This window comes from Pan paniscus, chromosome 17 (genome assembly GCF_029289425.2).
Source record: "Pan paniscus chromosome 17, NHGRI_mPanPan1-v2.0_pri, whole genome shotgun sequence".
Classification (NCBI taxonomy): domain Eukaryota; kingdom Metazoa; phylum Chordata; class Mammalia; order Primates; family Hominidae; genus Pan; species Pan paniscus.
In genome coordinates this window covers 76,864,200-76,878,332 of record NC_073266.2, presented here as the reverse complement: position 1 = coordinate 76,878,332, position 14,133 = coordinate 76,864,200, and the positions used below count along the sequence as shown (strand labels likewise).

Here is a 14,133-nt window from a genome sequence, read left to right as displayed (position 1 = left end):
GTGGAAGAACAGTTCCCATAGCAGTCATGGTTTTTTAATATGTAATATTTGTATTATCATTTCGTGAAAATATTTTCTGATTTCCATGTTAATGTCTTCTCTGACCCATGGATTGCTTAAAGTGTATTTCTTTGGCCTATTTTTCCGTCAAGGTTCTAATCTGGTAATTTCTTACTATCTTGTTAGCTTCATTTACCTTCACCCAGGTTTCGTGTGCTTGGATTGGATTGGATATGTTTTTGACTCTGCTGGTTGTCTTCTATAAGACATATTTGGGATATGGTTGGCCCATATTTCCTAGTCTGCTTTACCAGAAGCAGAAATCCCAATCCCTTATATTTTATATCGCGTTTTATCTTTTTAAAAGCTTTTTAAAACGTTTGATGACCTTTAGAAAATATACTAATAGATGAATAATAATGTTACATTAAACTGACTCTCCCAAGGTCAGTAGCTAGTAAGAAGGAAAGGGAGAAAACTTAGGTCTTCAGCTTCTAATCTTGTCTCCTTTATATTTTTTGATAACTCTCTTAACTATATTCCTGTATATGTGCCTTGAATATACATTTTTTTCAAAGATGGCTTAATAGTTTTCTTATTGATCATGACCTCTCATCCAAAGCATTATTATCTGTCCCCTTAGTTCTGTTTGAGGTTATTTTTCTCATACATTATCTTTGTTGCAATGACCAAATTGATAGTGTGTGTATCAATTTACTGAAGAACTTTGTCCCACAAATATAACTATATTGGGAACAACTAATCTTAGAAGCCATTCTCTCTGGGTACTTGGATGAAGTCTTTGTTCCTGGTATTTAATTGCCTCCTTATAATACAAGGAATACTCAGGGAAATAGGGAAAGAAATATTTTTCAGAACACCAGTGAATAATGTTGAATGCTATGAGATTGTAGAGAATGAAGACTGAGAAAAAGCCAGTCTGTTTGTCAAGTAGTTCATTGGTAGGGTAACCATGTAATTTATTGTCTGACCTGGGACACTTTTGAGAATGAAGGGGGTGCTGTTAGTAACCACACCACTACAGCAAGCGTGAACTGGGAGTATCCAGAGGAGTTGTCTGTGGTGACCCTAGTCTCAGTGACCTCAGGGACAGCAACATCATCATATACTGTAATGCAGACAGGAGCCAGGAGGCAGTGAGTTAGTGACTGGGTGGTAAAAAGGTGGAGGCCTTCCAGTGTCAACTACTCCTTCAAAAACAGTTGTCAGTAAAAGTTAAGGGGATAGAAGGTTTTCTGGGGGATGAAAAAATGAAAATACTTGTTTATATAGCAAACAGTTTTATAAAGATTTCACATTTATTTCTTTTTCCAAACTGCTATTTTGACTAACTGTAATAGAAAGTCATTTGCCTTACAGCCATCAAATGAAAAGCCGAAATGCCCAGAACTACCACCATTTCCATCATGTTTGTCTACGGTCCACTTCATTATATTTGTTGTGGTGCAAACTGTATTATTCATTGGTTATATCATGTATAGGTAAGTCTCTTGATAAAATGTGACCCAATATTTTTCTGCATCTGTTTAATTAGAAATATTCAACTAAGTTATCTATGTTCATAATACAATTTTCACCACCTATAAAATTAAGTTTATTGTGATTTCTGTTCATTTCAGTTCACATAAAGTGCATGTGTAGAATATATGTTTATCTTAATGCGTTGTATACTTCAAAAGGCATTGATATTTTAATTTTAAATAGTCCTGTTTCTTTCCAAAGTTAAGCATATAGAACTTCTTTAAGTGTTTGTTTCTTTTTTTCGTTAGGTCTCAGCAAGAAGCAGCTGCCAAAAAATTCTTTTGACTACCATTTTCCTGTGTACTTCATCTATTTGTGTACAAAATGATGTCGTTTTGAGGGAATTTAAGTATTTAAATTGCTTCATAGTCTAAATTATTAATTTTTTTAATAAAATAACTTTAAACATTGATTTGCAGTTAAGAATAAACCTTAAAGCAAAGACAACCACATTTTAATTTGTTCACAGTATGTAAATCTGTCTAAATTTCAGTGAATTTCTGGTCAGTATGATGCAGCCTCTGAGCAGAATATTGACCAGTAAGAGGATAAATAAAGTGGGGGCAACCCCTGGATATGAATGTTACCCCCTAAGTCTCCAATATTGCAGGTTTCCCTGTATAACGTAAACACACTTGCCCTCATGCCTCCCAGAATATGAGGTCTAATTAAGAAGTCCCATCAGGTTTATTTTGTAACCAAAGTCTTTTTTAGAGGTCAGACTTCCTAATCAAAGGCCTGGGCCTGCAGTCCTTTCATCTTAATGCAGCTTCCTTTGAAATCAAAGAATATTTTGTCTGAGAGCTTTAAGGATCTGGTAATAGACTTCAAAATGTTAAGTGAAATTTTTTTTTCCTCTATTGATCAATGGTATATTTCACTTTTAAAGGAAATTTTAGAGGAAAATTAATAGCTGCTTTTTGCCTAAAAAACCTTGTGGGTGGAAACATTCCTCTGAGAATGGCTTTTATAGGTATTTTGCCTGGTAATGTATTCATTCATGATTGCCCATATTCTTGAATGTCTTCATTCCAATGGTGTCAGGTCAATATTATGAAAATAATTTTTATATTTATATTTGTAACTTAAGGAATTTATTTCTCCCATTTACTACAGCATGTAAATTCAGCTCAAATTGCATGATCTGAGGATTTAAATTCACAAAACCTGCCACTACATTCTGGTTTACATTAGTTACTTCATGCTGGCTGGGGTTAGTGACCATTTGCATACTCCTTTAAATCAAGGAGGCTGTAGTAGAAGCAGTTGTAAGATTCTTGAAGGCAAAATTTGAAAAACAGTGAATACTTCTAATTGTTTCCTTTTAGTGCCAGAACTAAGGACATTGTGAAGCACTTGTTAGTAAACTTAACCTTGAAATGTCAGACTGGAAGGAGTTTTTATAGTCTTTGTGCATACTTCTAGGTATTATGGAAACAGTCTGTAAATGACATTTTAAGAGCAAATTTAATTCTGTTCACAGCTGATTTATACTGATTTTTGCTGCCTTCAAAATACTCTTTTACTTCTTTTAGCTAAAATGGTTGTCTTTCATTTGCCATAGAATTCCAAACAATACTATCTTATAAAATAGTGCTGTTGAATTATTCCAAGCCTCCCTAGGTTTGCTCTCAAATGTCATTTACAGATTGGTCTAACGACCTAAAATCTATATATAAAGACTTTCTGAAGAACTCTGTATTATAGCAATACCAAACGAGTGCTGTGTGTGCAAACAGTCTCGCATTGCTTTTTATGTTGATATTTATCCTAGAACACTGAAAGAGAATATGCCAGTGATAACTCACTTTACTTCAGTAATTTCAACACAGAAAATGCTTCTCTAGCATTTTTCTTTTGTAGTGTTAACATTTTGAAATTCATGTTTCAGAGGCTTCATCATCACAGAATTTACTCTTGCTCCATGAAAAAAAATTAAATACCTTCAGAGGAATATTTAAGTTGTAGACTATGAAACTTGAGAAATCCTCTTGAGATAAAAGGCTGTCAAATCCAGTATTATAAAGTCCATGGTCATATGTGCCTGTGCATTAAAGGAATACCAGATCTATGCAGTATACATTTTTCAGGCTGAAATTCAAGGGGAATCATTCTGATTATTCTTACTACAAATGGAGATGGCTATTATGAAACAGCATGAGCATGAGCCTTTTATCTTTTATACTTAGTGATATACTTTGCTTGAAAATCACTCAGCAAAGTAGTTCACACGATGTGTATCATATTATTTGAAGTGTGGTTTTTCTCAAAATCATTGACTTTAAGGAGCTCATTTCTGAACAAAAAGGTTTGCTCTGTGGAAAAATCAATCACTGCCAGGATTCTTTCGTTTCTGTACTGTTTTGTATAATTGAATTTGTTCACTTCTCTCACACCAGCAAGTGTTTTACAGGTGCCTTGGATTAAAACAAAATTGATTTTAAAATTTTTATGTAAGTCATTGTGTCTATGATGCCACTTTTAAAAGGAAAATGCAATTGCATAATGGCTAATATCCTTATTTAATGTACCTATTTGTGTTCTAATAATTGTTTGAATGTTTTATTCAGCTTAAAACTTTACCATGAAGTCATAAACAGTAAACAATGTTTTGTTATGTATTAAGGGGATATCAGTGTTTCTCAAAGTATGATCCATGGACCATCTGGGTCATGGTGCCTGATTTCAGACAACCTGAATCAAATCTTAGGGGTGGGGCTTTGGGATGTCATTGTTCAATAGGCACCTCAGGAGATTCTGAGCACACCAATGTTTGAGAACCACTAAAATGAGGAGTGGGAAAAAAAATAGGTGTTTTGTTAATTTAGAGCTGAGCTGAGAAGATAATATATTTTTATTGTCAATGACATTAACAGATATGCACTGATTCTTTTATACCTACAATTTACTTAATGTTCCTTATATTAAAATGCGTGGTTCATGAGCAACTACAGACTGAATCCAGATTATTACCTGTTGCTTTCAGTATTTTCGTGATGGCTTTTAATCTTATGAAATCATCTTGAGATCATTCATGGTCAAGCCATGAAAACTCCCATCTTCAAGCCTGCCTGCTAAAGCTTCTTTGCCTTCCTGATTGTGATTATGGTAACAATTTATATCAGACAGTTGTACTTTTTGATAACTTAGGGAAAACAGAAATGACTTGAACAAGGGATTGCCTGCCTCACTGCATTGCAGAGATACAATTTTTGTAAAGAACACAAATAGCAGTTGTGAATATTAAGGTGTGATTATCTTTCCCTGTCCATGTGCTTATCGAAAGAAGATAGTGAACAAATGATTATATTGAGGATTTTTTTAATTTATAAGATCTAATGTGAAATCCACACTTGGAACTTTTTAGATCTGTCTGTTGCTTGTTTAATATATTTCTTTTATGACATTACTTAAAGTTTAAAAGGGTTTTCTATCCACTGTCAATTTCAATTGGATAACATTTTGTCAAGTTTTTTTTTTCCTGATTATTTGATGCTAGCTGGAATTCAAGAAATGGCATTGACCTTACTCAAATAAAGAAATATTTTAGTAAATTTGCTTTTTCCTTCATTGATCTTGGATAATAAGTTGCCATTTGTTTTTCAGACAGAACCTGTATTGTGATAGCATTTCATTTATCACATGCTTTAGGCTCTGCCCGAGGTGGCCTGCTGCATGCAGAGGCAGTACATGGAAGCATGCCACGAGAACATAGAAATGGTCATGGATAACTGTTTACCCTTGCTGGTAATGAAAAATACAAACTAATTAAAACAATGTACTTGATGTTTTTACCTCTGATAACCAAATGATGGCAGAAGTGTAGTTAAGCTGGAACTCCTAGTCATTACTAATTAGTGGTAGTTTAAAAAATATTTTAATCTTTTTGACAAGTACCATTTAACCAAGTAATTCCAATTCTGAGAGTTAATGTGGTAAAAAAAATAAAAGAGTAGGGCTTTGAGGTTAGACAAATCTAGGTTTGAATCCTGGCTCTCTCACTTACTGGAGGTGACCTTCAGTTTCCTCATAATACTTATCTCGCATGGTTATAAGCATAGTAAAAGAGCATCTTTATAAGGAGGCTTCAAAAAATGATAGACTAATTGGTAAAGACAAATGGTGGATAAGATAAAAGATTTAAATACATAGATGGGTTCGAAAGAATTCAGAACTTAAAACCCGATCAGGAAGCCTACTAGTAGTAGGGAGTGGCAGAAACTAGACTACACATAGGCCCTAGGTACTGTCATTGAAAATTATTGACATTGTCATTGAAAATTCATTTGTGGCATTGAAGACATGGCTTTAGGCCTAGAAAACCCAGGAGGCTCGAACTGAGATAGTAAGATAAAGTGAGGACCCTGGAAGAGCTGCTCCTTCAGTGGAAATGGGCTGAAAGGACCTCTTATTTCCACCCCAACAGCTCTGAGAAGGCATAGGAAGCTCTCTCCCTGGAGCTCTGGGTAAGGGGACATTTGTTAAGAAATTGAAGCCCAGCTGTATGCTTTACCTATATGGTGTGGAATTCTCTAAGTCAAAAACAATGTATAAATTTGTTCTTGTCTGGGAAAATCCAGAAGGCAAAACAAAACCACTCATTAGCAGTAATTGCACAACAGAAGTACATTAGACAACCATAGGGACAGCCAGTCCTAACTAAAATGAGCTCTAAAAATTACAAACCAAACCAGAGAAATACGAAAGAGTGACAGTAGGTACAATAATGAAACCTGGCACCTCCAAGAATCTGAGATGATAGAACAGTCAGAAGAAGACAACAAATATGTATACTTGAAATGACATTAAAAATACTGAAGAGTTTATAAAACGACTGGAAATCACGAGGAAGGAATGAAACACTGAAAAATAAGACAGTTGGAGTTCCAAAGGACCACCCAAAACACAACTTCGATATGGGAAGTGGGGATCAAATTTGGATACCAGATTGGACAAAGCTCAAAAGAATTCTTGAATTAGAAGATAGACCTGAGCAAATTACCGAGAGTACAACACAGATATTAAAGTGGTGGAAAATGCAATAAATTGGCAATTGGTGAGAAGGTACAACATAAGTCTACCAGTAGTTGTAGAAGGAATTGGGAGAGTCATGATGAGGAACTGTTCAAAGGTGTAATCGCTAAGAATTTTTCAGAATTGATGCACACACGTATTTGAAGAATCTTGAGTCTGAGGCAGGGTTGTAGGTTGGAGAAGCTTCCCACAGAAGATGTTTTCTGAGCCATATGCTGAAGTATGTATAGTGCAAGGGGGACTGGAAGAGAACTTACTCCAAGCAGAAAAAATAACATGAACAAAAGCATGGAATTAAGAAACAGTGTAGTTTATGTGAGAACCTGTAAGCTTATTCTGCTATGCTGGGAAAAATGGTGGGTGGGATATACAGAGGCCAGATCCCAAGGCTCTGTAAAGGAGCTTGGACTTCATCCAGAGGGTAATGGAAGGCCATGAAAATCAAGCAGAAAGGCAATAGCATTTCAAACATTGCAATCTCTGTTTGCTTCACGGAGAATGGATTGGAGGAAGGAGACTTGAGAGAGACCAGCTGCAGTGCTCCCAGTGAAAAATGGTGGCCTGAATGAAGGCCAAAACTCTTATCAATAGTAGCATTGGACAATTAGAGTTAGTTTGGGCCACTCTAACAAAATACCATAAATGAGGTGGCTTATAAAAAACAAATTTATTGCTCACTGTTCTGGAAGACTGGGAAGTCGAAGATCAAGACTCTACCCTAATGACCCAATCACCTACAAAAGGCCCCACCTCCTAGTAGTAACACCTTGGGCGTTAGGATTTCAACATAGGAGTGCTGGGACACAACGTTCAGGCCATAGCAAGCATCTAATGACTTAGAAGTGCAGAGTGAATGAGAAGGAAGAATGTAAAACGATACTCTGTTTCTGGCTAGTGGAATTAGATGTAAGGTGTCCTAAAACAGGGAACACAAGAAAAAGGATGGGAATTGCAGACGAGGGAAGAAGAGGTTAAGTTCGATTTGGAACATAGATTTTGACATTAACTAGCCAAGTAAAAATGGCCAGAAGGCAATATAGGCTTGGAGTCAGGGCAGAGACATACCTCAATTTTTTATCTCTAAAATGGGGTGATAATTGAGACAACAGAGCACCATAAATAGAGCTTAGAAACAAGATGCTTGTGCCCAATAAATGTTAGCTATTGTTACTCTATGCGTCTGAAAATCAGAGAACTGACCCAGAACAGTACAACACAGGATTTTTGGCTCTTTACCTGCTCATGAGTTGTAAAAAAAAGGAAACGGTCCTCAGCAGTGCTGGGAGTCCCATTCCGTTTCTCAGATCCTCACAAATAAGTCCAGAAGCTGCCTGGTCAGCTGCCACATGGCATTTACTCTTTTTCTCTTCTCTGAATCCCTGTGATGTCCATTGGGTGTTGCTCCTCCTGATGGCGTCATCCCCTATGTTGGCCCTTAACTGCTCTTTATTCTGGATCTGCCATTTCTGCCATGTCAGCCCAGCAGTGGCACCGTTTCCGCCATGTTCCATCACACACACAAGCCCCACTGCTACTCGGGAGGATTTCACTGTCCTGCCAAACAAGCAGCCACTTCTGTCATCTGGACCAGGCACCCTCACGACTGCCATTGCCCACAGAAGCAATGGAGGCTTCCAGGAGCCAGTCCATGGGGTGGTGTATTAGGTTCTTCAGAGTAACAACCTTTAAATACATACACGCACACATATACACATATATACATATAAAATAAGTAAGGTATGGCTCACAAGATTATGGAGGCTGAGAAGTCCCACGATCTGCCATCTGCAAGCCGGAGACTCAGAAAAGCCAGTTGTATAACCGGAAGGCCTGAAAGCCAGAGCCAACGGTATAGAGTCCATCTGAGCCTGAAGGCCTGAGGACCATGAGTGTCCCGGGCAGAGGAAGATCAGTGTTCCCAGCTCAAGCAGCGAGCAAATCCAACTTTCCTCTGGCTTTTTGTTCTATTCAGGCCCTCACAGATTGGACGATGCCCACCCACACTGGGGAGGACCATCTGCTTTCCTCAGTCAGCCAATTCAAATGCAAATCTCTTCCATGAACAGCCTCACAGACACACCAGAAACAATGTTTAACCAGATAATCCTGGCATCCAGTGACCCAGTCAAGTTGGCATGTAAAATTAACCATCATGGGTAGTTTGTGGCCAAATGGAGAAGAATGACTCTCTCCCCCCTGCATGTTACTTTCTGTTAAGAAAATACTAAAGCAGTGATGCATGGGCCCCAGTGTCAGAGTTCTCAGTGAGAATGGCTGTTACTATTTAATTAAAGGTCTATCTCTAGGAAACAGTCCTAATGGGTTCATGAGCCTTGGCCAGGGTGAACCTGAGTGAAAGACACTACAGAATTCCGCAAGCCTCTGGGAACTAAGGCTTTGTAACTGAGGCAAACTTACTGTGTCTGCTCTGGATGAGTCTCTCCTAAGAGCCTCCTTAGTACTTAATGCAAATAGACTTACTGCTAGCCATGCCACGAATGTTACAATTTGCCAAATATACCTGAATTCCAGGCATGAACATAGCTCAGCTCAAACTGGTCAGCCCACTGTGTAAACAGTAAGTTAGTAAATTAATCTTTGGTTCCCAGCCCATCTTCCCCTTCCATGTAGAACCAGCATGGCAGTTTACAATCAGATCATGGAAGCCAGCATGTCCTGTTAGAAAATAACAACCACTGAATTGCCTACCAACTCAGCACTCGACTAACATGGAAGTTCTGTGGTAGAGAGGATACGGAATAGAATACAGTTATTACCTCACCAGAAAGTGATGTCTGTGAACTGAAATAGACCAGTCATACAGTGTTGGCAAAAGAAATACTTTAGGGGCTAGGCATGGTGGCTCACACCTGTAATCCCAGCACTTTGGGAAGCCAAGGTGGGAGGATCACTTGAGCCCATGAGTTTGAGACCAGCCTGGGCAACATAGCAAGACTTCATCTCTACAAAAAATAAAAAATTAGCCAGGTGTGATGGTGCATGCCTGTAGTCTCAGCTGTTCAGGAGGCAGAGGCAGGAGGATCGCTTGAGCCCAGGAGGTCAAGGCTATAATGAGCCATGGTTACGCACTCCAGCTTGGGTGACAGAGTGAGACCCTGTCTCTCTCTCACACACACACACACACACACACACACTCACACACAGATTTTGAAACGTTTGGTATAACACTGCTGAATATTTCTGGAAGACAGAAGAATCAGCCCGGGATACATTTCTTAAAATGGCCACTTTGGGAGACAAAGGATTGAGATGCTTTGAGTCTCCACAGAGTCACAAATGGTCTCACAATCTATCAGATAACAATGGGCCAAGGTAGTACTGAAGAGACTCTTCGGTCCTGTAGCTCAATGAAAACCATACTGTCATGATTGGGGAATTTCTTTGCACAGCTGGTATATAGCCTTGAGTTTGTATCTACAAGAATATTAACCAATCCTATAGAAATGAAAACAAACATGCTACTTGGCCTGGCATTTCAATACAGTTCATTAAATATGTATTAAGCGTCTATGATGTACATGACACTCTATTAGGTAAAACACAAACCACTAAAATGTCTCCAGTAGGCAGTTATTAGGATTAGGACTACGTGTTTAATTTCCTTTGTGGTTTCCATAATGGTCCTTCTATTTCCCAAGACTTTTTCCTCTTTTTATATTACCTCTTTTTTCCCAGTTAAAATAGAGGTTGAAAATTAACCCCAGTGAATCTCGTCTTTAGATCATTTCTACACTGAGCCAATTAGCCAAGTGTGGTGACACATGCCTTGGCGCTTGGTGACCTTTTTCTTCTTCAGTTCTGCTGACCTTCATGAGCACAGAGGTTTAGCTGCATGGCTACCCCTGAAATGTTGTGTCACCTGCTAAGAGGATATAACAACTGAGACAGGACAACCTAATCACCATGATTTCCTTGGGGAAGGTCAAAAAAGAAATGATACCACTAGCCGATTTTAATTACAGGAGCAAAATTTAGGTATTTGATGTGAAAAGAAAAATCCCAGGTGAAGGACCAAAATGGATTTATGCTGTTTGAATGTGATCTCTTTCTAAAATTTAATTCCACTAATGGGATTATTGCTTCTTTAGCAAATTCTTTGGGTCAGATACCATCAAAATTTTCAAGTTGAATAGGCCACAACGAATCTGTGTTTACAAAGGTGATCCATTAAATCAGAATGAGGCATGATTTTAAAAAACTATGGCAAGTAGTCTTGATCCTGGGAGCTGGCAAAGAAGGCAGCAACCACTATGAGGTGGATTTCTAAGCACTAAGATGCTACTTCTGTTATTGGTGGAGGGTGTCCAGGTTCTTGGCATTTTGAACAAGGAATTAGACAAAACGCACAAACAAAGCCAGGAAAGAATGAAGCAACAAAAGCAGAGATTTATGGAAAACAAAAGTAGACTCCACAGACTGGAAGTGGCCCCACCATAGGGGCTCAAGAGCCCCTTTGCAGAATTTTCTGGGGTTTAAATACCCTCTAGAGGTTTCCCATTGGTTACTTGGTGCACACCCTATGTAAATGAAGTAGTGGCCTGCAATCAGTCTGATTGGTTGCGGAAAGCAAACAATCAGAGACTGAAGTGAAGTTACAAAGGTTACACCCTATGCAAGTATCTGATTGGTTGTGGAAAGCAACCAATTAGAGGCTGAAGTGAAGTTACAAAGTTACACTCCTATCCAAATGTCTGATTGGTTGCAGAAAGCAGCCAATCAGAGATACTTTGAATTTTCCATCTGCCATGTAGAAAAAGTTGGTGGGGGTGGGGGTGGGGGTCGGGGTGGGGGTCGGGGTGGGGGTTGGGGGCCGGGAGTTGCAAAGGGAGTAAGGAAGTAGCTTCCAGTCCTTTTGTTACTTAGGTGTGGAAAGTTGGGGTTTTCCTTTTAATTTAGTTCTAGGAAGTCAGCATGAATTGGCCTTAGGTTCCCTGCCCCCAGACCCTATTCTCCTGTCTCCCTTTTGCCTGAAGATAACTCTCCAAGTGCCTCCATCATCCGATGTAGTACCTTGATTACTTCCATTGAAAGCGATTTGCTCAAAAATAAGCCATTAGGCCTAGTGGCAATCATTCATTCATTGTTTTCCCCCAAGATTCTTATTGGTCACTTACTATGTGCTGAGCATGATTCTCAGAGATGGGGATGCAAAGGTGAACAAAATTGCACTGGTCTCTCTTATGGAGCTTACATTCCAATGGAGTAGATGGAAAGGAAACAACTAAATCCAGGAAAATATACTTTCAGGTAGAGTGCAGTACTATGAAGAAAAATAGAATAGGATAGAGGATTAAAAGGTGGGGTAGTGGAGGCAGGGTATCTTAGGATGGTCAGGGAAGTCCCTCTAAGAAGGTGAATGAGAACAGAAACCTGAATTAAGCAAGGGTGAGCCACCTAGAGATGTGGAAGAGCAATACAGGCCAGGACGTCCCACAAGGACATAGGTGGGAGCAATCTTGGTTTAAGGGCCAACAAGGACATAAATGTGATTAGAATGAGCAAAGGGAGTGTGGCTGAAGAGGCTGGCAGCTAGGCAGTGGGCAATCTTGCAGCAAGGAGTGGGGATTCTATGCAAGGACAGTAGGGAGCCATGGGATGGGGACACCTAGAGGTCCCATTCATGAATCCAGGGCATTCATTTCCCCTTTCTGAAGGAACGGAAGATTCTACCACCATTTCTACAAGATTCTACAGCCAGGCTTGGTGGCTCACACTTATAATCCCACCACTTTGAGAAACTGAGGCAGGCAGATCACTTGAGGTCAGGAGTTCAAGACCAGCCTGGCCAATATGGCAAAACCCTGTCTCTACCAAAAATACAAAAACTTAGCCGGGCATGGTGGCGCATGCCTGTAATCCTAGCTACTCGGGAGACTAAGGCAGGAGACTCGCTTGAACCCAGGAGGCGGAGGTTGCAGAGAGCTGAGATCCTGCCACTGCACTACAGCCTGGGCAACACAGTGAGGCTGTCTCCAAAAAAAAAGATCCTACACACCAGCTAGTAGTTCCTGGATGTCCAAGGGCAAAGGTCATTGTAATAAATCAAGGAGTAAAAAGTTTTTTAAGTCGTGACCTCATTCTCAATGGAATTACCTGTTGAGGAAATAATAAGATATTTGATTTCATAAAGCACTCTCAGGAGACCTTCCACGGCGACCGTGCTGAAGCTACCACCGAAGAGTCCCCATAATGCATGACACCCCCTCTTCCTAACCCCCCTCCACACAAACATACATTCAGAAAAGGACTGGACAGGGAGAAACTCCTTTACACATGGGTGCTGGAGTTTAGAATTGACACCCTCACCATTAATATTTCCTAATTCCTCATACAATGGAATTTTTAGAATAGATTTTATAATAAATCTAAATAATTACTTATAATAAAATGTAGACCGAACAGACAGAAACACAAGGCTGTGGCTTTTATTTTATGGTTTGAAAAGTTCTATGAGACAACATTAATTAGTAACATTCCTCAATGGACTGCAATGTAGTTTATTATAAATGGTAATTTAGAGATAATGGTATGAACGTGTTAAGTTCCAAGCAACCCATCTAAAAGTGAAAGTGGAACTCAATATTGATGGACATTCTCCTCGAAGCCCTGAGTACAGCTTATATTTCACCCTAAATTATCTTTTTTAGCCTTTCATATTGAGACCATTTAAGCAGCATTTTAAAATAGATTACTAAAAGGGAAAGCAGACGATAAAATATATAAAGCAAGCATTTTAGGCAAGAATCCAGATTATGTAATTCTATATGATCAGAGAGATAATCACCTGGTTTCTGAGAGGACTCATGCCTTCAGATAAAATAACAATGGATTACATCTCTTCCTTCCCACCCCACCCTCTTTGGCATGCTTTAATTAGAAAGATACTAGTGTAGATTAAAGTCTTAGCCATACTCAATTCTTCCCTTGACCTGAAGAAAACCACAGCCATAGAGAATCTGGTGGGATACAAAACATTGTCAGTTTCATCCAAGTACACCAGTGAGCTTAAATAGAGCACCCAGGAGGTGCACTCTTTATGCAAGAGAAAAAAGGTGACCCCTTACATATTGATGATTTGACTCACATAATGGTCTTACCTTCTGGATCAGAGCCTTGAAGTGTCAAGCACATCATTTCCATATAGACAAGTAATATTTCCGTGCAGGAGAAGGCTAAGATAATCTTCCAGATGTAAACCAAGGACCTGCTGTCTGGGTCTTTGCATTTGTCAGTTGTGTATTTATGTGCGGGACACAGTAACTATTGAAGCAAACCGAATTCAAGCAAACTAAAAAGCAAATCCTTGCACAGTACTTAAAGTCCAATGAGATAAAATGATGGATCGAAAGGATTATTTTTGCTTAATGAAGCATTCTGGGTTTTGAGTCTCATTGGACTCAGTTTTTCAACAGGATGTTTTGCTCAAGGGCTGGAATTTGGAAATTCCACAACAGCTATATAATCAGTCAGCTCTGATTAATTTAATTGAAACAGGACTCTTGATGAAGCCCTGCTGTGCTTATAATTAAAAATTTA

General features: G+C 39.0%; 1 protein-coding gene across 1 annotated transcript in view; it reads left to right on the top strand.

The window, feature by feature from the left end:
- LMAN1 (lectin, mannose binding 1) overlaps positions 1-5,096 on the top strand; it is a 31,434-nt gene extending 26,338 nt beyond the window's left edge. Inside the window, exons 12-13 of the mRNA XM_003827259.7 lie at positions 1,381-1,502; positions 1,791-5,096. Coding sequence (XP_003827307.1) covers positions 1,381-1,502; positions 1,791-1,827 — 159 coding nt within the window. The 3' untranslated portion in view covers positions 1,828-5,096. The remainder of the gene's footprint in view (positions 1-1,380; positions 1,503-1,790) is intronic.
- Positions 5,097-14,133: the final 9,037 nt, after the last annotated feature.